General features: G+C 39.7%; 1 protein-coding gene across 2 annotated transcripts in view; it reads left to right on the top strand.

The window, feature by feature from the left end:
• Positions 1–364: 364 nt before the first annotated feature.
• zmp:0000001167 (protein phosphatase 1 regulatory subunit 12A) overlaps positions 365–15414 on the top strand; it is a 40016-nt gene continuing 24966 nt past the window's right edge. The window contains exon 1 of one of the 2 annotated variants that reach the window (XM_049474404.1): positions 365–795. In XM_049474404.1, coding sequence (XP_049330361.1) covers positions 505–795 — 291 coding nt within the window. In that variant the 5' untranslated portion in view covers positions 365–504. The remainder of the gene's footprint in view (positions 796–15414) is intronic. The other variant, XM_007235127.4, reaches the window with a different exon arrangement.

Genomic DNA, 15414 nt, shown 5'->3' on the forward strand with positions numbered 1-15414 from the left:
AGGGGAGTGAAAGTTATTGTTGGTTTTCTATGCTTGATCAGTGTTTGTATACTAAATTAAACTTTTTTTAAAGAGGAAATGTGTTTTTGAATTTAAGGGATCTTTACCAAACCCTGTATAAGCTGTATCTAAACACCTTTGGGTTTAAAGTGTAGTATTTCTGTTTCCTCCACTATCTTTTTCTCAGTTTTTCTACACAGTCTGCATTTCAGTTTTGTGGAGTTCAACAGCGAGCCCGGAGGGTCAGTAGTTGGCAGGGTGCGTCACCGCGCGGCTTATATCCTATTGGTCCGCTGTGGTCACGTGTTTAGCTCCACCCTGCGCCCACTGAGAGTAGCTGGGGTTTGGTGGCCGCCAGGCGGCGCGAGTTTTCACCGGAGGGGCTGGATGGCTCCTCGGTAGCCGGAGTCCTCCACACCTCCCTCTCCCTCCCTCTTTCTCTCTCTCTCTGTTCGTCTCTCTCTTAAGTTGATAAATTGAATTTGCCGGGAGAGACCGAGGAAGATGGCGGCCACTGACCGTTCCCGGTCCGAAGCTGCTAAGCAGCGGCGGCAGGACCAGCTGGCGCGGTGGCAGGGCTCGGAGACGGACCTGACCGGCGCCCAGGTGCGGGGCCACTCTGGCTCCAGCGGCTCGGTCTCGAGCTCCGGCCGGCGGCCCAAAGTGCGCTTCGCCCAGGGCGCCGTGTTCATGGCCGCCTGCTCAGCCGGAGACCGGGAGGAGGTGGCGGAGCTGCTGAGGCAGGGAGCTGACATCAACCACGCCAACGTAGACGGACTTACAGCCCTCCATCAGGTACAGGAGCGCGGGTTTATTATTCTCCTCCTACTGCTGTTTTACTGACCTGAGGACAGTTTACTGAGTTCACTCAGTCAGGGCTTCTGAGGGAGTTGAAGGAGAAGTTTGTCTGTAAGTTAACGTTACAGTTAAAGTTAATTTAAATAGCTGCTGTTTCTGCTGTAGGTTAGTCTGACTGAGGAAGAGGAGAAGGAAGGAGGAGGAAGAAGACACTTGTTGAACTTGTTGCACTGTTATAGTTTTATCAGTCTAAACAATACGAAGGCTGTGTAAATATGTGACTATAAGGAGTGAGGGAAGTTCAGTTAAGATTGTGTGAGTTATTAGTGGGGAGTAAACCCTGGTGAGCTGGTCCACCCTGAGCGCATTCCTCCGGCTAGTCTCGGCAGGCTGGCTGCTGCTCCTCCTGCTGCTGCTCCTGCAGAGGCTAATAGAAGAGCCATTAGCTCGAAGGCTAATGTAGCTGTTTGTTTTATGCTGTATTTCAAAGCTACCTTCTTAAATATAACGACGAATATGAGGCGGATTTATGTCAAATCTTCAGACCAGACCTTTATTTCTGTACTTCTGAGAGAGTTACCCTGACGATAGCTAGGTTAACTAACGCTGTTAGCTAAACTGCTGCTTTCTGTTTTGGGAATCTCGACGAGAATAGCTGTGGCATTCCCTCCTTCCTTTTCCTCTCTGACACACTTAAGCTGAATAACTAGCTTGGATTCTGGAGCTATGCCTCCTCAGCGCCTTAAATTCTCTTTTTACTATTTTTACACCGAGAGAAATGCTCGCTTGTTTAACTAATGGGCTCTGTGTGTATCTGTGTGTTCAGGTATCATAATTTGACCAACATGTAAGCAGTTAAAATCGAGTGTGAAACTTGAGGTTAAGCAAGTTTCACCGGTGTAGTTATGTTTACGCCTCACCCCAGCAGACCCACTTACTGCCTATAGCTAACATACGTTTAGGTTGAAGTGGTTTTTACCACATGCCACAGTATGACAGCGACACACCCACCAGAACAGAAAGACTGAGAGAAGATCATGACACACGTCCCATTCCTCAGGTGCCAACACTAGGCTTGACATGGGAAGTGCAGAAAGCCAAAGTACTGGGGATACTCACAGTTAACACTTAACAAAGCCTGCGTCTGCAAAATGCCCAAACACAACAGATTACAAGATTTGTGCGTTTTCCACATGTAAAAAACATTTATGACATCATTGTTTTGGATAGTTAAAGGACATTTAAATCCCATGTGTTGCTGTTACTATCGATTTGAAGCGAAGAAAAAGAAAGCTTGAAACAGGAGCCGTACCCACAGCAAGCTGAGATGGAGGGCATGGCAGAAATAATCGCTGACTAAATCGACTAATTGGAAAAATAATCACAAGATTATTTGACTACCATAATAATTATAAGTTGCAGCCCTAAACAGGGATAGATAAGGAATTAGTCCTGTCTTACTTAAAGTAATGGTTCGGCTAAAAATTTAGAGTCAATTGTTCAGGAATTTAGTGTCTGAAGTTTTTTAGTTTCCCAGTGGCACCACGGCAAAAACTGCCAGGATTGTTTGTTTTTATTCCATATTTTTTTTAAATAATGTTAATCAAACATTGGTGTGATTAAAATTCATAATCAGCTATAATATTAACATCACTGACTGGTGAAGTGAAAAACATTCTCTCCATCTACAGAGGTATATGTCAAGGGGTGGGATCTGCACAGTGGCAGGTCTGGGATTTTTCTGAGAATGTGGCCATCAAGGGCCAACTATTATTATTTCACCAGTCACACCATGTTCAAACACTTGAAATGTACTTTGAAAACGCTAACAGAGTAAATTGAATGGAGTTAATCTTTAAGTTTTACATGTAAAACATTTAATCTGCAATCATTATTTTTTAGAATCGAAAGGAAAAATTATAAAAATAATATTTTTAAAATAATTAATAAAAAGCAGCTCCCAATGCAGGCTGTGCTGTAAATGGGATAGACGAGGAAATAGTCCAGTCCTATTTAAAGCAATTGTTCAGCTATAGTCTATTGTCCACGATATTTTCGGTGCATGAAGTGTATTTAGTTTCACAGTGTCACCATGAAGATAAAGCAGCAAAAAAAAAAAAAATGCTAAGTCTACTTTGGGAATCTTTGTTTATATTCCAACACTTGTGCGATTGAATTCATAATCACTGACTGGTAAAGTTAAAAAAAAAAACTATCTCTATTTACAGAGGTATCTGTAAGGGGGTGGCATCTGCATATTAGGCAGCAAGCAATCTGTCAGTTCTTGAAGTTGTCATGTTAATAGCTGAAAATTTAAAAAACTTTAAAAGTTGAACATTGAGTAAGAATTAGAATGTAAGCCACTTTGACAAGTGCCAAATTGTGGTATATAGATGCATCAGAACATCTACAAAACATCCAGCAGTGTGTGGTGTTCCTAGCAGTCAGTGGTCAAAACCTACCCAAAGTGGTCCAAGAAAGATCTACCTGTGAATAGGAGATAGGCATAGGCAACTAAAGATCATTGATGGTCACCTACAGACTTAAAGGATCTGCTGCTAAGGTCTTAGTGTCAGATACCACGGCATGCTTTCATAGATCTTGTGGAGTCCATTCCATGATCTGTTGTGGCTCGGGGAAACAACATATTCAGTATTGGGTGTTGCAGATATTATGACTGATTGGTATTTATCAGCCACAAGTATCTTTGTTTTTCCTCCTTTTCACTTTCTGGCATCTTGCAGTTGTTCTTAAGTCATTTTTGCCATTATATTATGATGATTGTACTGCACAAAATCTTGTAAAAGCCTCTCAAGATTTGACCATATCTGACTGGAAATTATTTAGTGGAAGCCTTTATGTACAGACCACCAGACCTTTATGTACAGAGGTCACTTTTTTGTGACTTTAGACTCTTGGGCACCCCTATGAAATTCGGAAACAGACTTTGTAGATACACTTTGTAACATGCTTTGTTGTGTATTGCACAACAAAGATAAAACAGTTACACATCCAAAATGCTCAAGACCTATTCAAGAGGTGTACTGAGATGTTATAGCAGTGCAAACGTATCTCTCAAAGATATTTCATTTACCATTTTACACCCAAAACCCCTCACAGTACAACTGAAACGCCAGTAGTAATTGCCTCACAAAGATTAAAATTCTATATTCTGTGCCAGACAGCAATCGGGTTTCAGTCTGATTAACTGAAGATGCATTTGACTATTGAATACAAATGCAATGTAAACAGAGACCTTCCATGATATTTCCATTAACTGCTGCTTTTGTTGTAGTCAAACTTCAGTAAAACATGATAGACTCATCAGCTGTGGCGTTGATGGTGTAAGGCCACTGGAATAGAGCTGCGCTGGTTTTAGTGCCAGTGATGTCATGGGTGTACAGTGGTTAAACCCTGCTCTGTGGAAGAAGTTGTTGGTGCTGAAGCTTGAGCCAGTAGACTATTACGAGCTTATAGGGAGGGTAAGGTCAGAGGCGGGTGAGCGTGTCAGGCCTGGTTAGTTGGTTTGACTTGAAGTCTGTGTGTGTCTTTTTTTGTATGTGTGTGTGTGTGTGTGTGTGTGTGTGTGTGTGTGTGTGTGTGTTTAAAGCAAAGTATAAAGTGGTAAATGTATAAATGAAAGGAAAGGCATAAGGAGGCTTCCTCATATGTTGACTTGTTGGAAATAATAGTCCAAGTGTGCAAAATCAGGTCAGTTTCTAGGAATTGGTCTCTTGTGGGCTGACTGAAGCTGAAAACATAGAGGACCAGTACTGGGTGGGTTGGGAAGCTGAAGCCGGCAGCTCAGGCTCACACCGTGGCTGTGTGCATGCAGCTGTTATCGAGCACCACTGTGGACTGTGTTTCAGAGAGAGTGTGTTTGATTATACACTCTGTGGGGCAAAAGTAACAAGGTCTGTAAACCAAAATAAAACTGTGTATATTAGCTGTGTTGAAAGTGAAAAGGATACTGCTTTCTACTAAGGTGTATGTGTGTGTGGTAAGTCTTCTCTGTGCTGGGTTCTGTATAGAATCAGTGTCACATCCTGCTAGAGACGCACAGTTTTCCCTTTATGCTGAACTAACGCACATGCACACATGCAGGAACACACACACACACACACACACACACACACACACACACACAGTCCTTGTACGCACAGAATCTCAGAGATGGTTCTCCTCCCAGCAGTCATCCTAATGTAAACAGGAGTTGTGTCCATCGGCAGGCTGAGATGGGCCTCCGATTATGTGCTGATCTTCTGGCCTGTTGTAGAGACTTCTTCAGGAAGTTCAGCAGCTGAAGTTCAGGCTGAGTTGTGTACGTTTTTAGGCATTAGGTTTGCCTGTTTTGTTAGGAAACATGTCCGAATCGGTGGGCAGCCATTGGGAGCAACGAGGGTTAAGGGCGTTGCTCAAGGGCCCAACAATGGCAATTTGCCAAACTCGCATATTGAACCCTGCCGTCAATAACCTGCCCTGATTATGGGAATCCTGTAGGCACTTGCAGTAGCCACATTTTTGTGGTGCTTGAACCTAAGAGATGGAACATGTGAAATATCTACCAGAAGAACTGTATTAACCTGTATTTTATTGCTGTGACTTTGTAATGATCAGTATATTATCCCAGGGGAAATGGCAATTAAGCAATGCATGACAGAGTATTGTAAAAGGATGAAAAATATCTATATTAGAAAGATTTGACAGATAAGTATTATATTTTTATATGTATATTTTTTATCATTAAACTCTTAATTTTAATCTTAGTTTTAATTTCATCAGCTAATATTTAAAATTAACTCTGAAAAAAAATCTGTTAGATACAGCAATCCTGTTTTGTAGGTGAAAAGAGCAAAAAAAAAAAAAAACGAGGCATGATTTATTGGATCTGTATTAGAGCTGGACGGTTAATTTAATTAATTTGATTAATCGAATTACTGTTTTAATGCGGTTTCCAAAATAAGATAATTGAGATTGCACATCTGTACATAGAAGCTGCCAGAGGAAACCTCACTAGCTACGACATTTTCTTTTGTCATAAACCTGTAAAAAACAGTGCTTTTTATATTTTACTCTTTTCCTAAACTGAAATCCAAGCATGTTATGTTTGCCCTGTGCCTAATATAAAAACTGCATGTAAAGTTGAAGGAGGCTGCTTACTATGTATAAAAAAAAACAGTAGTTTGCACTTTAAATAGTCTGTTTACAAGTAAAAAAAATGAAGTTGTTATGTAAGAACTAAAAATCTAAATCATAATCAAGAATGACTCATAAAAAATAAAATATTGTTCAGCACTAGCCTGTATCTTTACCTTTAGCACAGGTTTGTTTTTATGAGATGAGCCACAGACGATTAACCTGCAGTTCTGGTATTTGTTTGTTGTTAAATGAAAGGCTGGCGCTTTCATTTTATTTTTCTTGTCTAGCAAACAGCCAAAAACTCGCTCACACTGGCTGTCAGAGCCAGTCATCGTGAGCAGAGCGCATACCCCTCCCTCTGCCGCTTCTGTCATTATGAGTAGTATTCTTCCACATAAAGTAGTTGTGGTACATTGTCATAGGCAGTGTAGTTTAATGTATTTAAATTTTATTGAAAAGCAATTTCAAAACACATTCTTGTCAATTATTATTTATTTTTTTACGTTACGTCGTTTACTGCTCATAGCCTTTAATACTGACATTTTAGTATATTAGAGTAATAGCTCCATATCAACGCAGAATTGTTGTTAACAAAGCATTTCAGTAGGTATCCAATAATGGCAGTACTTTTTCCCAGTGCTTATGCCGTGCTAAATTCAGACCAGTTCCCAGAAATCCCTCTGAAGTGACCACAAGCATTCTGGTTATAGGACACATCAGTCAAAACATCGAGTATCCGGTGAAAGGGAAAGCGAGCATCAGCCGCAGTCAGATAGAGAGAGTCCCATTAAAGAGCCATTTGTTTCTCAAAACTTCCTCAGTGTTTAAAACGTTCCACAGTGAGTTAAGCTTGAGGAGGAAGAGGGTATCGGTTGTTTTGTTGTATGAATGAACATAGTGGGAATTCTGCCACACAGGAAGCTGGAGCCATGGCCCCATCAGCTGCCATCAAATTAGCTTGCTGGAAAGCAGGAATAGGTTTACTTCCTCTATAGAGAGCTCTTAAAGCGTAATCACATACACAAGAAGGCTAATGAGAAGAACACTACAAACAAGGCCTCTAAACCGCACCACCCCTGAGCTCTCCCCTGTCTTCATCAAAATGTAAACAGCTTTTTTACGATTATGGTTTAGATGTACTTAGGGGTCTGTGTGAGTTTTTTTTTTTTTTTTTTTTTTTTTTTTACGTGTCTTTTGAAGCGCAGGTTTTGTGCACACCACACACTGTGTTTATTTGTGGTTGACTGATTTAGGTTTTGTACTAGCTGATCTCAATATTCACAGCAGTCAAATGTCTATATATAATTGGAGTATTATGTTGCTTTTACTGGAAATGTATTGAGTTTCTCAGTTGTGCTAAAAAATGAGGTGGAGGTTGTTTAAAAAAAAAAAAAAAAAAAAAAAAGAACTGTCTGGCGTGGGAGCAAGAAAGTAAATATAGCAAGAAGGTTTTGTGTTCCAAACCAGTACATATAGTTGTGCACTGTGAAGCTGCTTTAACACTAAACGCAGAAAATGTTTTGCTGTGCTTTCAAACACAGTGTTTTCAGTGGTTATCACTGTATGACCGTTTCCCAAAATCTCTGCTCTTTGTTGGTACCATCGAAGTCTGATCTAATGTGTTTCCAGATGTGTTCAAACTTTCCAACCAGAAATGAGCAAAAACTCACAATCTTTGCAATATTATACCAAAAGTTGTGACCAAAATCATGTTATTAATGTCTTATTTAGGCAATATGATTATAATCACCACCAGCAGCAAAAATAATATTTATATAATTAACATCTGAACTTTATTTATATGTAATTATTAAAGCTGATGTCTGTAAGTTTCAGGATTTAGGGCCCTCTCTGGTGAGAATGGGTAATTGCACCAAGTCTCCATTGCTCTACCATCCGCTCAGGTTCAGTAATACTGAGCCGGATTCTCTTTCAGAGGCTGTACGTGTGATGGTAGTACGTAAAGACACGTGACTTAGACAGAAAGACTCCCACGAAAAGCGACCGACACCCCAGTTCTCAGAATAAATATATTAGGCTTAGCAGAGATGGTCGTTAAAACATTAAACACAATATTTTATTCCTTCTCCACTCAGAAATGCTTTTGCTTTCAGAAACAGAATACGGACTGCCACTTTAAAAAAACATATATGAATAATTTTAATATTAGATAGGGTTTTTTTTATTTTAAAAGAAATATTATCCATTCCAGTGCATTTATAAGTGCTATCAAAAACATCATAAAAATAAATTAATTGAATTAAACATTGGCCTGATACAGAAAACCAGCTTCCCGTAGTGGGTCAGTGACATAAATGTGTGAATGCAGACGTATAAAGATGGGCTGTCTCATGTGCACAGGCAGGGGTTCAATGCTCTCTTTATATAAAGGCAATTTATTTAGTGAAATAGAATCTTTAAAAGAGTGAACCTGTAAAATGTCTCGGTTAATTGCAATGCCATCAAAAATGTGGGTGCATCTATCTTTTGGGGCAACTAAGAAAAAAATAAAAATAAATTAAATGCAATTTCTAAATACACTGGGTTATGCTGTAGGTTTCAGATCATCACTGGTATATTAGGGAGATATTTCTTAAAGCTTCAAATGATTTACCCAGGATTTTCTGTAAATTATATTATGTGAAATGTATGTGAAGTAAGTGCGAAAGTATTTTAAATCTAAGCACAGTCTTCTAAACTACTTTCAGCACCTTCCTATAACCATCTTTAAATGTTTTGTGCACTTTACTCTTATGTGATGCTCAGTATGTCTTAATGTTTGTGAACATACATGCTTTTAGCCCCTATGAAAAGTTGCATCTATTGTTGACCTAGATGTGGAAATACACACTCTTGGCTTGTCTTGTCTCTGAAGAGAAGTATTACCAGTATTACCAGTGGTGTAAAGCCCCTTTAGCATTGAGCTGTAGTTCACTGGATCTGGAATAATGTTGCTCCGTCCAATGCACACACATATTGTACACTAGGGCTGCAACTGATGATTATTTTGGTAGTCGACTTATCTGATTATAATGGATTCGATTAGTCGATTAGTCAACAATTATTTCTGCCATAATCTCCATCTCTAAAAACGATAGAAACACATCTCCTAATGTCCCCAGCACGCTGTGTAATAGGGTACTGTTACAAATTAACGATTAGTCGACAATTAATTTAATAATCGACAAATTTAAATAATCAACATTGTCGATTATATCAACTAATCGTTACAGCCCTACTGTACACACAAGTACAGAAACTGTATGTTGGAAATATATTCATACCGATATTGGATAGCTAATGATGTGTACAAATTATTTATAGTTTTTCTTAAATCATCGATATTAAAAAATAGTTTTTCTGTTTTTGTTGAAGTAACTTTGTGTTTTTGTGCGTGTGTCAGTGAGGGCAGCATGTTTGATGATCACCTCATTCCTATTATGCTCATCACCCAGGCTCATCGCAAAAGCTTTGGCTGGATCAAAATCACACCAGAGAACATCTATGCACTTTTCATTGCTCAATACTGGGGGTTTATATGGGTTTATATGCCTCTAACCCACACCTGGCATTAGGCACGGTGCCAATAAGTTCATATTTATCTTCTCCACAGAGCTATAACTTGACAAGTTCCCGCCCCGCCCTCCCAAAGCAATACATAAAACATAATCATAAAGGTATATATAAATTGCAAATATACATAGACCTATATAATATGCATCACCTGCATCCATCTCACAAGCATATATTCATATATCTATACATAATTATACACGCACAAACTAAGAATACAAAAATATAATTAAATAAATAAAAATGTGACCTACACACACTTCAGTGAACACTTCATCTGGCCTGTATTGTTTTTGACCGGGAACTACTCTAAATTATTAGGCCATATGTATACAAAATTGATAGCTGGGTGTATCTAGGACTAGGGATATACTGTCAACTAATTCTACAAAAGGAGCTCAAGTTTTAATAAATTTAGCACGGTTGCCAATCAGATTTTCTCTTGTTTCTCAGTAGAATCATTGCCAGTATCTCCCCACAACTTTCTTTATTTTGTCACTAAAAGATTTATACAGTATTTATACAGACAGTAACATTTTACTTTGAGCCCCTAAAGCTCCATTAGTATGTTTAGATGCATGTTCCGGGTCAGTGTCCCTGTGCAAGGTAAAATGCAGTTTGGTTTAGATGCTTCTCTACACTTCCTGCTTATAAACAAGTACATAAATGTGAGGGCAGATACAGGCAGTGAGGGCTAATTTAATCCAAACACCTCCAATGCCCAGACTTGTGGGGTGGTCCTGGTCAGGTGTGTGTTAAGGCGGGACAAACCACGCACCGGCTGCAGGGCTTTAGGTAACTGAATCCCATTGTTGCGGTCGGGCAACAAAAGCTATCTCATGAATGCCGACCCCAGGGGAGGGATACTCTAGCACAAGTCACATGACATTTTAATGATGGTTATAGGAGGATTGTTTAACAGCACAGTGTATCACTCTCAAATGTGCATATAGTGGTTCAGTAGCCAAAAGGGTTCTACAAAATTCTAAATTTAATTGAGATTGACCACTAAATTCTCATTTGAATTTGCAAACAGGAAACAGTATTTCAGTACAAATTTGAATAGCAGAAATTGAAATTACATGAAATTCAAAAAATTCATAATAAATAATTAAGGGGTATTTAACAGTGAAGCTTTATAGCATATATTACGTATGATTACAACATGAATTTCATACAGATATTATTATAGGGATCACAACTAACATTAAAATCATACTCTATAAACAGACCCCTAAAATTGTTAATGTTAATAACTTTCAAAATGTTGAAAAAGGACTTCATTTCCAGAATAGCTTGCTTTATCCAAGCCCTTAAAATAGTTTAAAGAACTGTTGACATAAGATGCAATAATGTAACCCTGTAAATGATAACTACATTTACCAAAACATTGTTTCATTTGATTACTTTGAAATAAAGATATTGCTAAATATTCAACATTAAAGAAATGTATGCTTAATGTTAGTGTCTGTACCTTTTTAAAGAAAATGTATGTTAAAAATATCACATCTCACTGATGTAATAGGAATGAATTTCTCTGGAGATCAATTTCACTTCCTGTTATTCCAGTTCAAATTTAGTTCAGAATCCTGTAATTGAATTACATTCTGAAGTTATATATTGTGCACAACCTTGGTCTGATTGTTCATGGCAATCCATGTCCACTACTGAACGCATTTAGCTTGGACTTGTAAGTGTTGAAATTAACCTTAATGGAAGAAGCCTCAATTATTTGTATCATATAGGCCTCTGTCATGCCTCTGGATGTTACCTGTAGGAGCTGTTAGTTTGATTGGAAATGTCCAGGACAACTAATACATGTGTGAAAAGGCAGTGCTTGATAAAGTCCAGACTTGATTGTCTAGGTCTTTTCCCTAGTCCATATGTGCAAACAGTTATAGCCTGCAGTTAATTTGCTATATGTTGTTACCTTTGGGATGTGCTGGAAGTCTGTCTCAACAGAATATGCCTTGGGAGATCTGGTAGGTTGAGCTGTTATTGAGAGAATGCAAATGACCAACAGCTAATTGGTCATAATGTTTTGGGACGTCTGTGACTGTCAGACTTGTGTGTAGCTCTGTTCATGGAATTTTAAAAGTTGAGATAAGCCGTGAACTGACCTGTTCTCTTTCGCCAGGTATTACAGCTTTTATATGTTTTGATCGTGTTCTCCACATTGTCCTCTTTCTGTCATTCTGGTTCAGGTTCATCTTCAGGAATTCTGTTTATAGGAGTGTTGTCCCATTTAACTCTGCAGTTTTTGCTCTACTTTTTAGCTTGCTGAAACATGACCTTTCGTTTTCTGAAGGTTTTTCAGTGGCATGCAAATGTCTTCTGCTAAACTTAGTCATGCTTGTTTCTTATTATTATTTTGCTCCTTTTTTAAAAAAATCATTTGGAGGTCTTATACCAAGCTCAGACTACACAACATTTTTGTCCCTCACGATGTTCACTGAGTCAGAATAAGCAGTTATTTTCGTTTTGTCGGGGGACACTACACGTTAGTCACCGACCAATCATTGTCCACATCCTTGCGTGAGTTCCTAGGTCATCATGGGGAAGAAGTATAGAATCTGAGAATCACGGCTACAGATGCCCTTTTCGTTGTAGTAGTGCTTTTGTGCTCAGAAAAACTAAAGAAAAGGGGGAAAAGCGACTGTGGGCTCGTTCCTGGGTGACTCAAGTGGACATTACATGCTTTGTGTACTCCAGAGAGAACTTAAGGTATGGTAAAGATGTAACTACTTAGGTTTCAGTGCCTGTAAACAGAATATCTTATGGATAAAGTAGATTATTAGATTAGATTAGATTAGATTATTCTTCTGTTGCACTGGACCAGAGAACTGCAGGAGCACTCTGTCTTCCTATTGGTGAGAGTCAGGGAGCACGTCGCGGAGCATGTCAAACTAGGTGATAAAAAACAAAAAATTCTAACATGCTAGTCTTTCCGTCGGACGCTCCGACTGCATCGCTCATGTCAAATTACTGCTCTTTGACTGTGTCACACTACACGGATCTTTATCGCTCGCGACACTGGAATTCGGATCCGACGCACGCAGTTTGTCTGCGCCGACAAAATCGGGTCAAAATCGGCCTAAAATCGTGGGGGAATCTTAACAAGTTGGCGCACAAGTTTACAAGTCTACATATTATTGTTATCACCTAAGCCAGCTGCATCTCTTTATGCTTGACATTAATTGGTTTATAATGGGAGGGTGTGTTAGACATTGGTGTGTTGCCATTTTAGGTATTATGCTGAATTCTGTCTTCCTGTCGAAATCCCACTCTCAAGTGTATGCACTTCATGCAGCGTAATAAGTATATCTGATTACCCTCGGATTTCTTTTGTAGGTCAAAATAGACAGACTAATATTCAGCCTCACTGTTTTCTGTTTATCTGGCATAAATACATCCCTGGTCCTCTTACTGAGAGGAATCAGAATAATATTGAGGAAATCAGATCTGCACATGTTGGTTTTGTATCTTGTGCCGGGTCTAACTAATGATGCAGCAAAGCTCAATTGATGAGAAACATTTGAGCCAGCAGTCCACTTACTTTTGGTTTTCTATCTACATGTAAACATTCAGATTGCTAGATGACCCCCCTGATATGAACCTACAAAAACACCTACAGTTCCACGATGCAGTCGGGTATGGGCTCATGGGCTGTGCTGTAAGTGTTCATGTGCACCAGCGTGTAACTGTGTGGGCACGTGTTGATGGGGCTCAGTTTGAGTTTGTGCCCTTGAGTGTTTATATAATTAAGTGGTGTGTGTGTGTGTATGTGTGTATATGTGTGTAAGTTTGAGTGCAAAGTGTTGTATGGAGGTAGTTTGTCACACACTTTTTTTTTTACTGTCCATCCCGCTCTGCCCTTTTGTTTTCTTGTTGCTCAGCAACAAGAATTAAATATAGGACTATGCTCTTCAAACTTTCCATCTCTCCCTCTCTCTCTTTTACTCTCTCTCTCCATCTGTCTCTCCCTCTCACTTTCTTTGAGACTGTCTTTTAGTTCTCACTTTCTTTTATACTTGCTCTCCATCTACAGCTCTCTCCATTCCTTGCTCTCTCCCTTTCCTTCTCTTTCTTTCTTTTTTCTGACATCCTCTGACTCTTTCTCTCCATCTTTTTCTCTGACATCCTCTGACTCTTTCTTTTGCCCTTTCTGTTGCTCTCTCTCTTTCTCTCTCTTTCTCTCTCTCTCTATCTCTCTTTTTTTCTCTCAAGATTCAAAGTAACTTAATTATCTTGACGGCAAAGACAACAATGTTGCCAAAGCTTTAAAATAATAGCAACAACAAGAAATTACAATAACAGTAATTATAAAATGAGTGACAACAATAGTGAAACAAATATATATCAATAATTAAAATAGACGCAACAGTGAATAAATATATATGACACATAAATACATATATCTATAATTGTGGGCAGTAGAATAGTCTCCCCCTCCAGCTCCTGCTCTCACACTGACCACACATTTGCCACTCTGAGCAACCGGGAGTGTTTATACCTGCCAGCTGCCCAGAGTGTCTGTGTCTCCTTCTCTGTCTGTCCATCCATCTCCCGCTATCTCTGACCCTTGTCTCTTTCTCACTCCCTTTCTTTGATACACTCTCTCTCTTTTTTCTCTGTGCCTTGCTCTGTCTCGCTGTCTTTTCAGTCTATTTCTTGCTCTAATGCTCCCCCTCCCCACAACCCCAGCAGCCCCCAGGCTTTTTTTGCCAGTCCCCTATGGAACTGGAGCTGGAGGACTTTTTTTGGGTGAAGATGGAAAAGAGGTCCTGGAAGTGCCCCCTGCTCTGGTGGGATTTTCAGTGAGAGGATGGAAAACATTCTTCAGGCAGCACAAACGCCTGTTGTCAGAAGCAAAGGCCAGCCACTCTGAGTCACGCACTCACTCGCTCACACACACACACACACACACAGCGCTCACACATGCATACTGAGTGACCCACTCCAGTCCGTGTGGAGAAATTCACACCTTCACAATAAAGAAGAGCCCACTGTTCTCCACACACACAGAGAAAGAGGGCATTATGGGCACGTTCTATAGGAACTGTGTGTCCTCATCGAGCAGCTCCCCTGGGTGTAGTTTACTTTATTCCACTTGTCACTGTAAATATTTAAAGGCTGTTAGAGGAGTTGTACTGTGTAAAACTGGATGGTTGGCTTCTCTCAGATCATCACGCTCTGTTCATCATAACCGCTAAAAGAAACTGTTTCCCCTCAAACCCATTCAGAGGTTCTGTAGTGAGGAACACATGGAGAAAGAGACGCTACCACTCAGTGAAAGTGAGAGAGATGTTGTTTTGAGTTAATCACATATGGGTAGTGGTGATGGCGGCGGTGGTGATGGTGGTGGCGGCGGCCGAGTGTGTTCCAGACGGGCACTTTACAGAGTAAATCAGGAAGTGCCAAAACAGAAGAACAGCCACTCAAGGACTTGCTGAGTGTTTGCACAGTGATCATTGGTACAGCACTAACTGTACTAGGGATGTCCTGATCCATTGGGGTCTATCCAGAAATGTTTTTCATCAATCGGGTATTGGCTGTTTAAATTTCAATCCATTCTTTGTTTTAATGACTGCAGTCTGGCTGCCTACCTGAAAGCACTAAGAGTTCTCGGAGGCTAAATAAAGAGTTTAGTTAGTGTCTCTATAGTGTTGGGTGTCTTTCACAATTAGTTTGGTTAGTCTAATCACAGCTTTAATGCGATTTTCAAAATAGAGTGATCACAATTTTACATACAGACATTTTACCTTTAAATCTAAAATATCCGAAAACGCTCCTCTTTTCTGAAGTGTTAATCCATCTTACCTTGGTTTCCGGGGCCTCCCACCGACTAACCCGCGCATATTGTCATTTTGCCAAGAGTATCGTTATCTCACAAATACTGTGCAT

Source organism: Astyanax mexicanus, chromosome 2 (genome assembly GCF_023375975.1).
Source record: "Astyanax mexicanus isolate ESR-SI-001 chromosome 2, AstMex3_surface, whole genome shotgun sequence".
Taxonomy (NCBI): Eukaryota; Metazoa; Chordata; class Actinopteri; order Characiformes; family Acestrorhamphidae; genus Astyanax; species Astyanax mexicanus.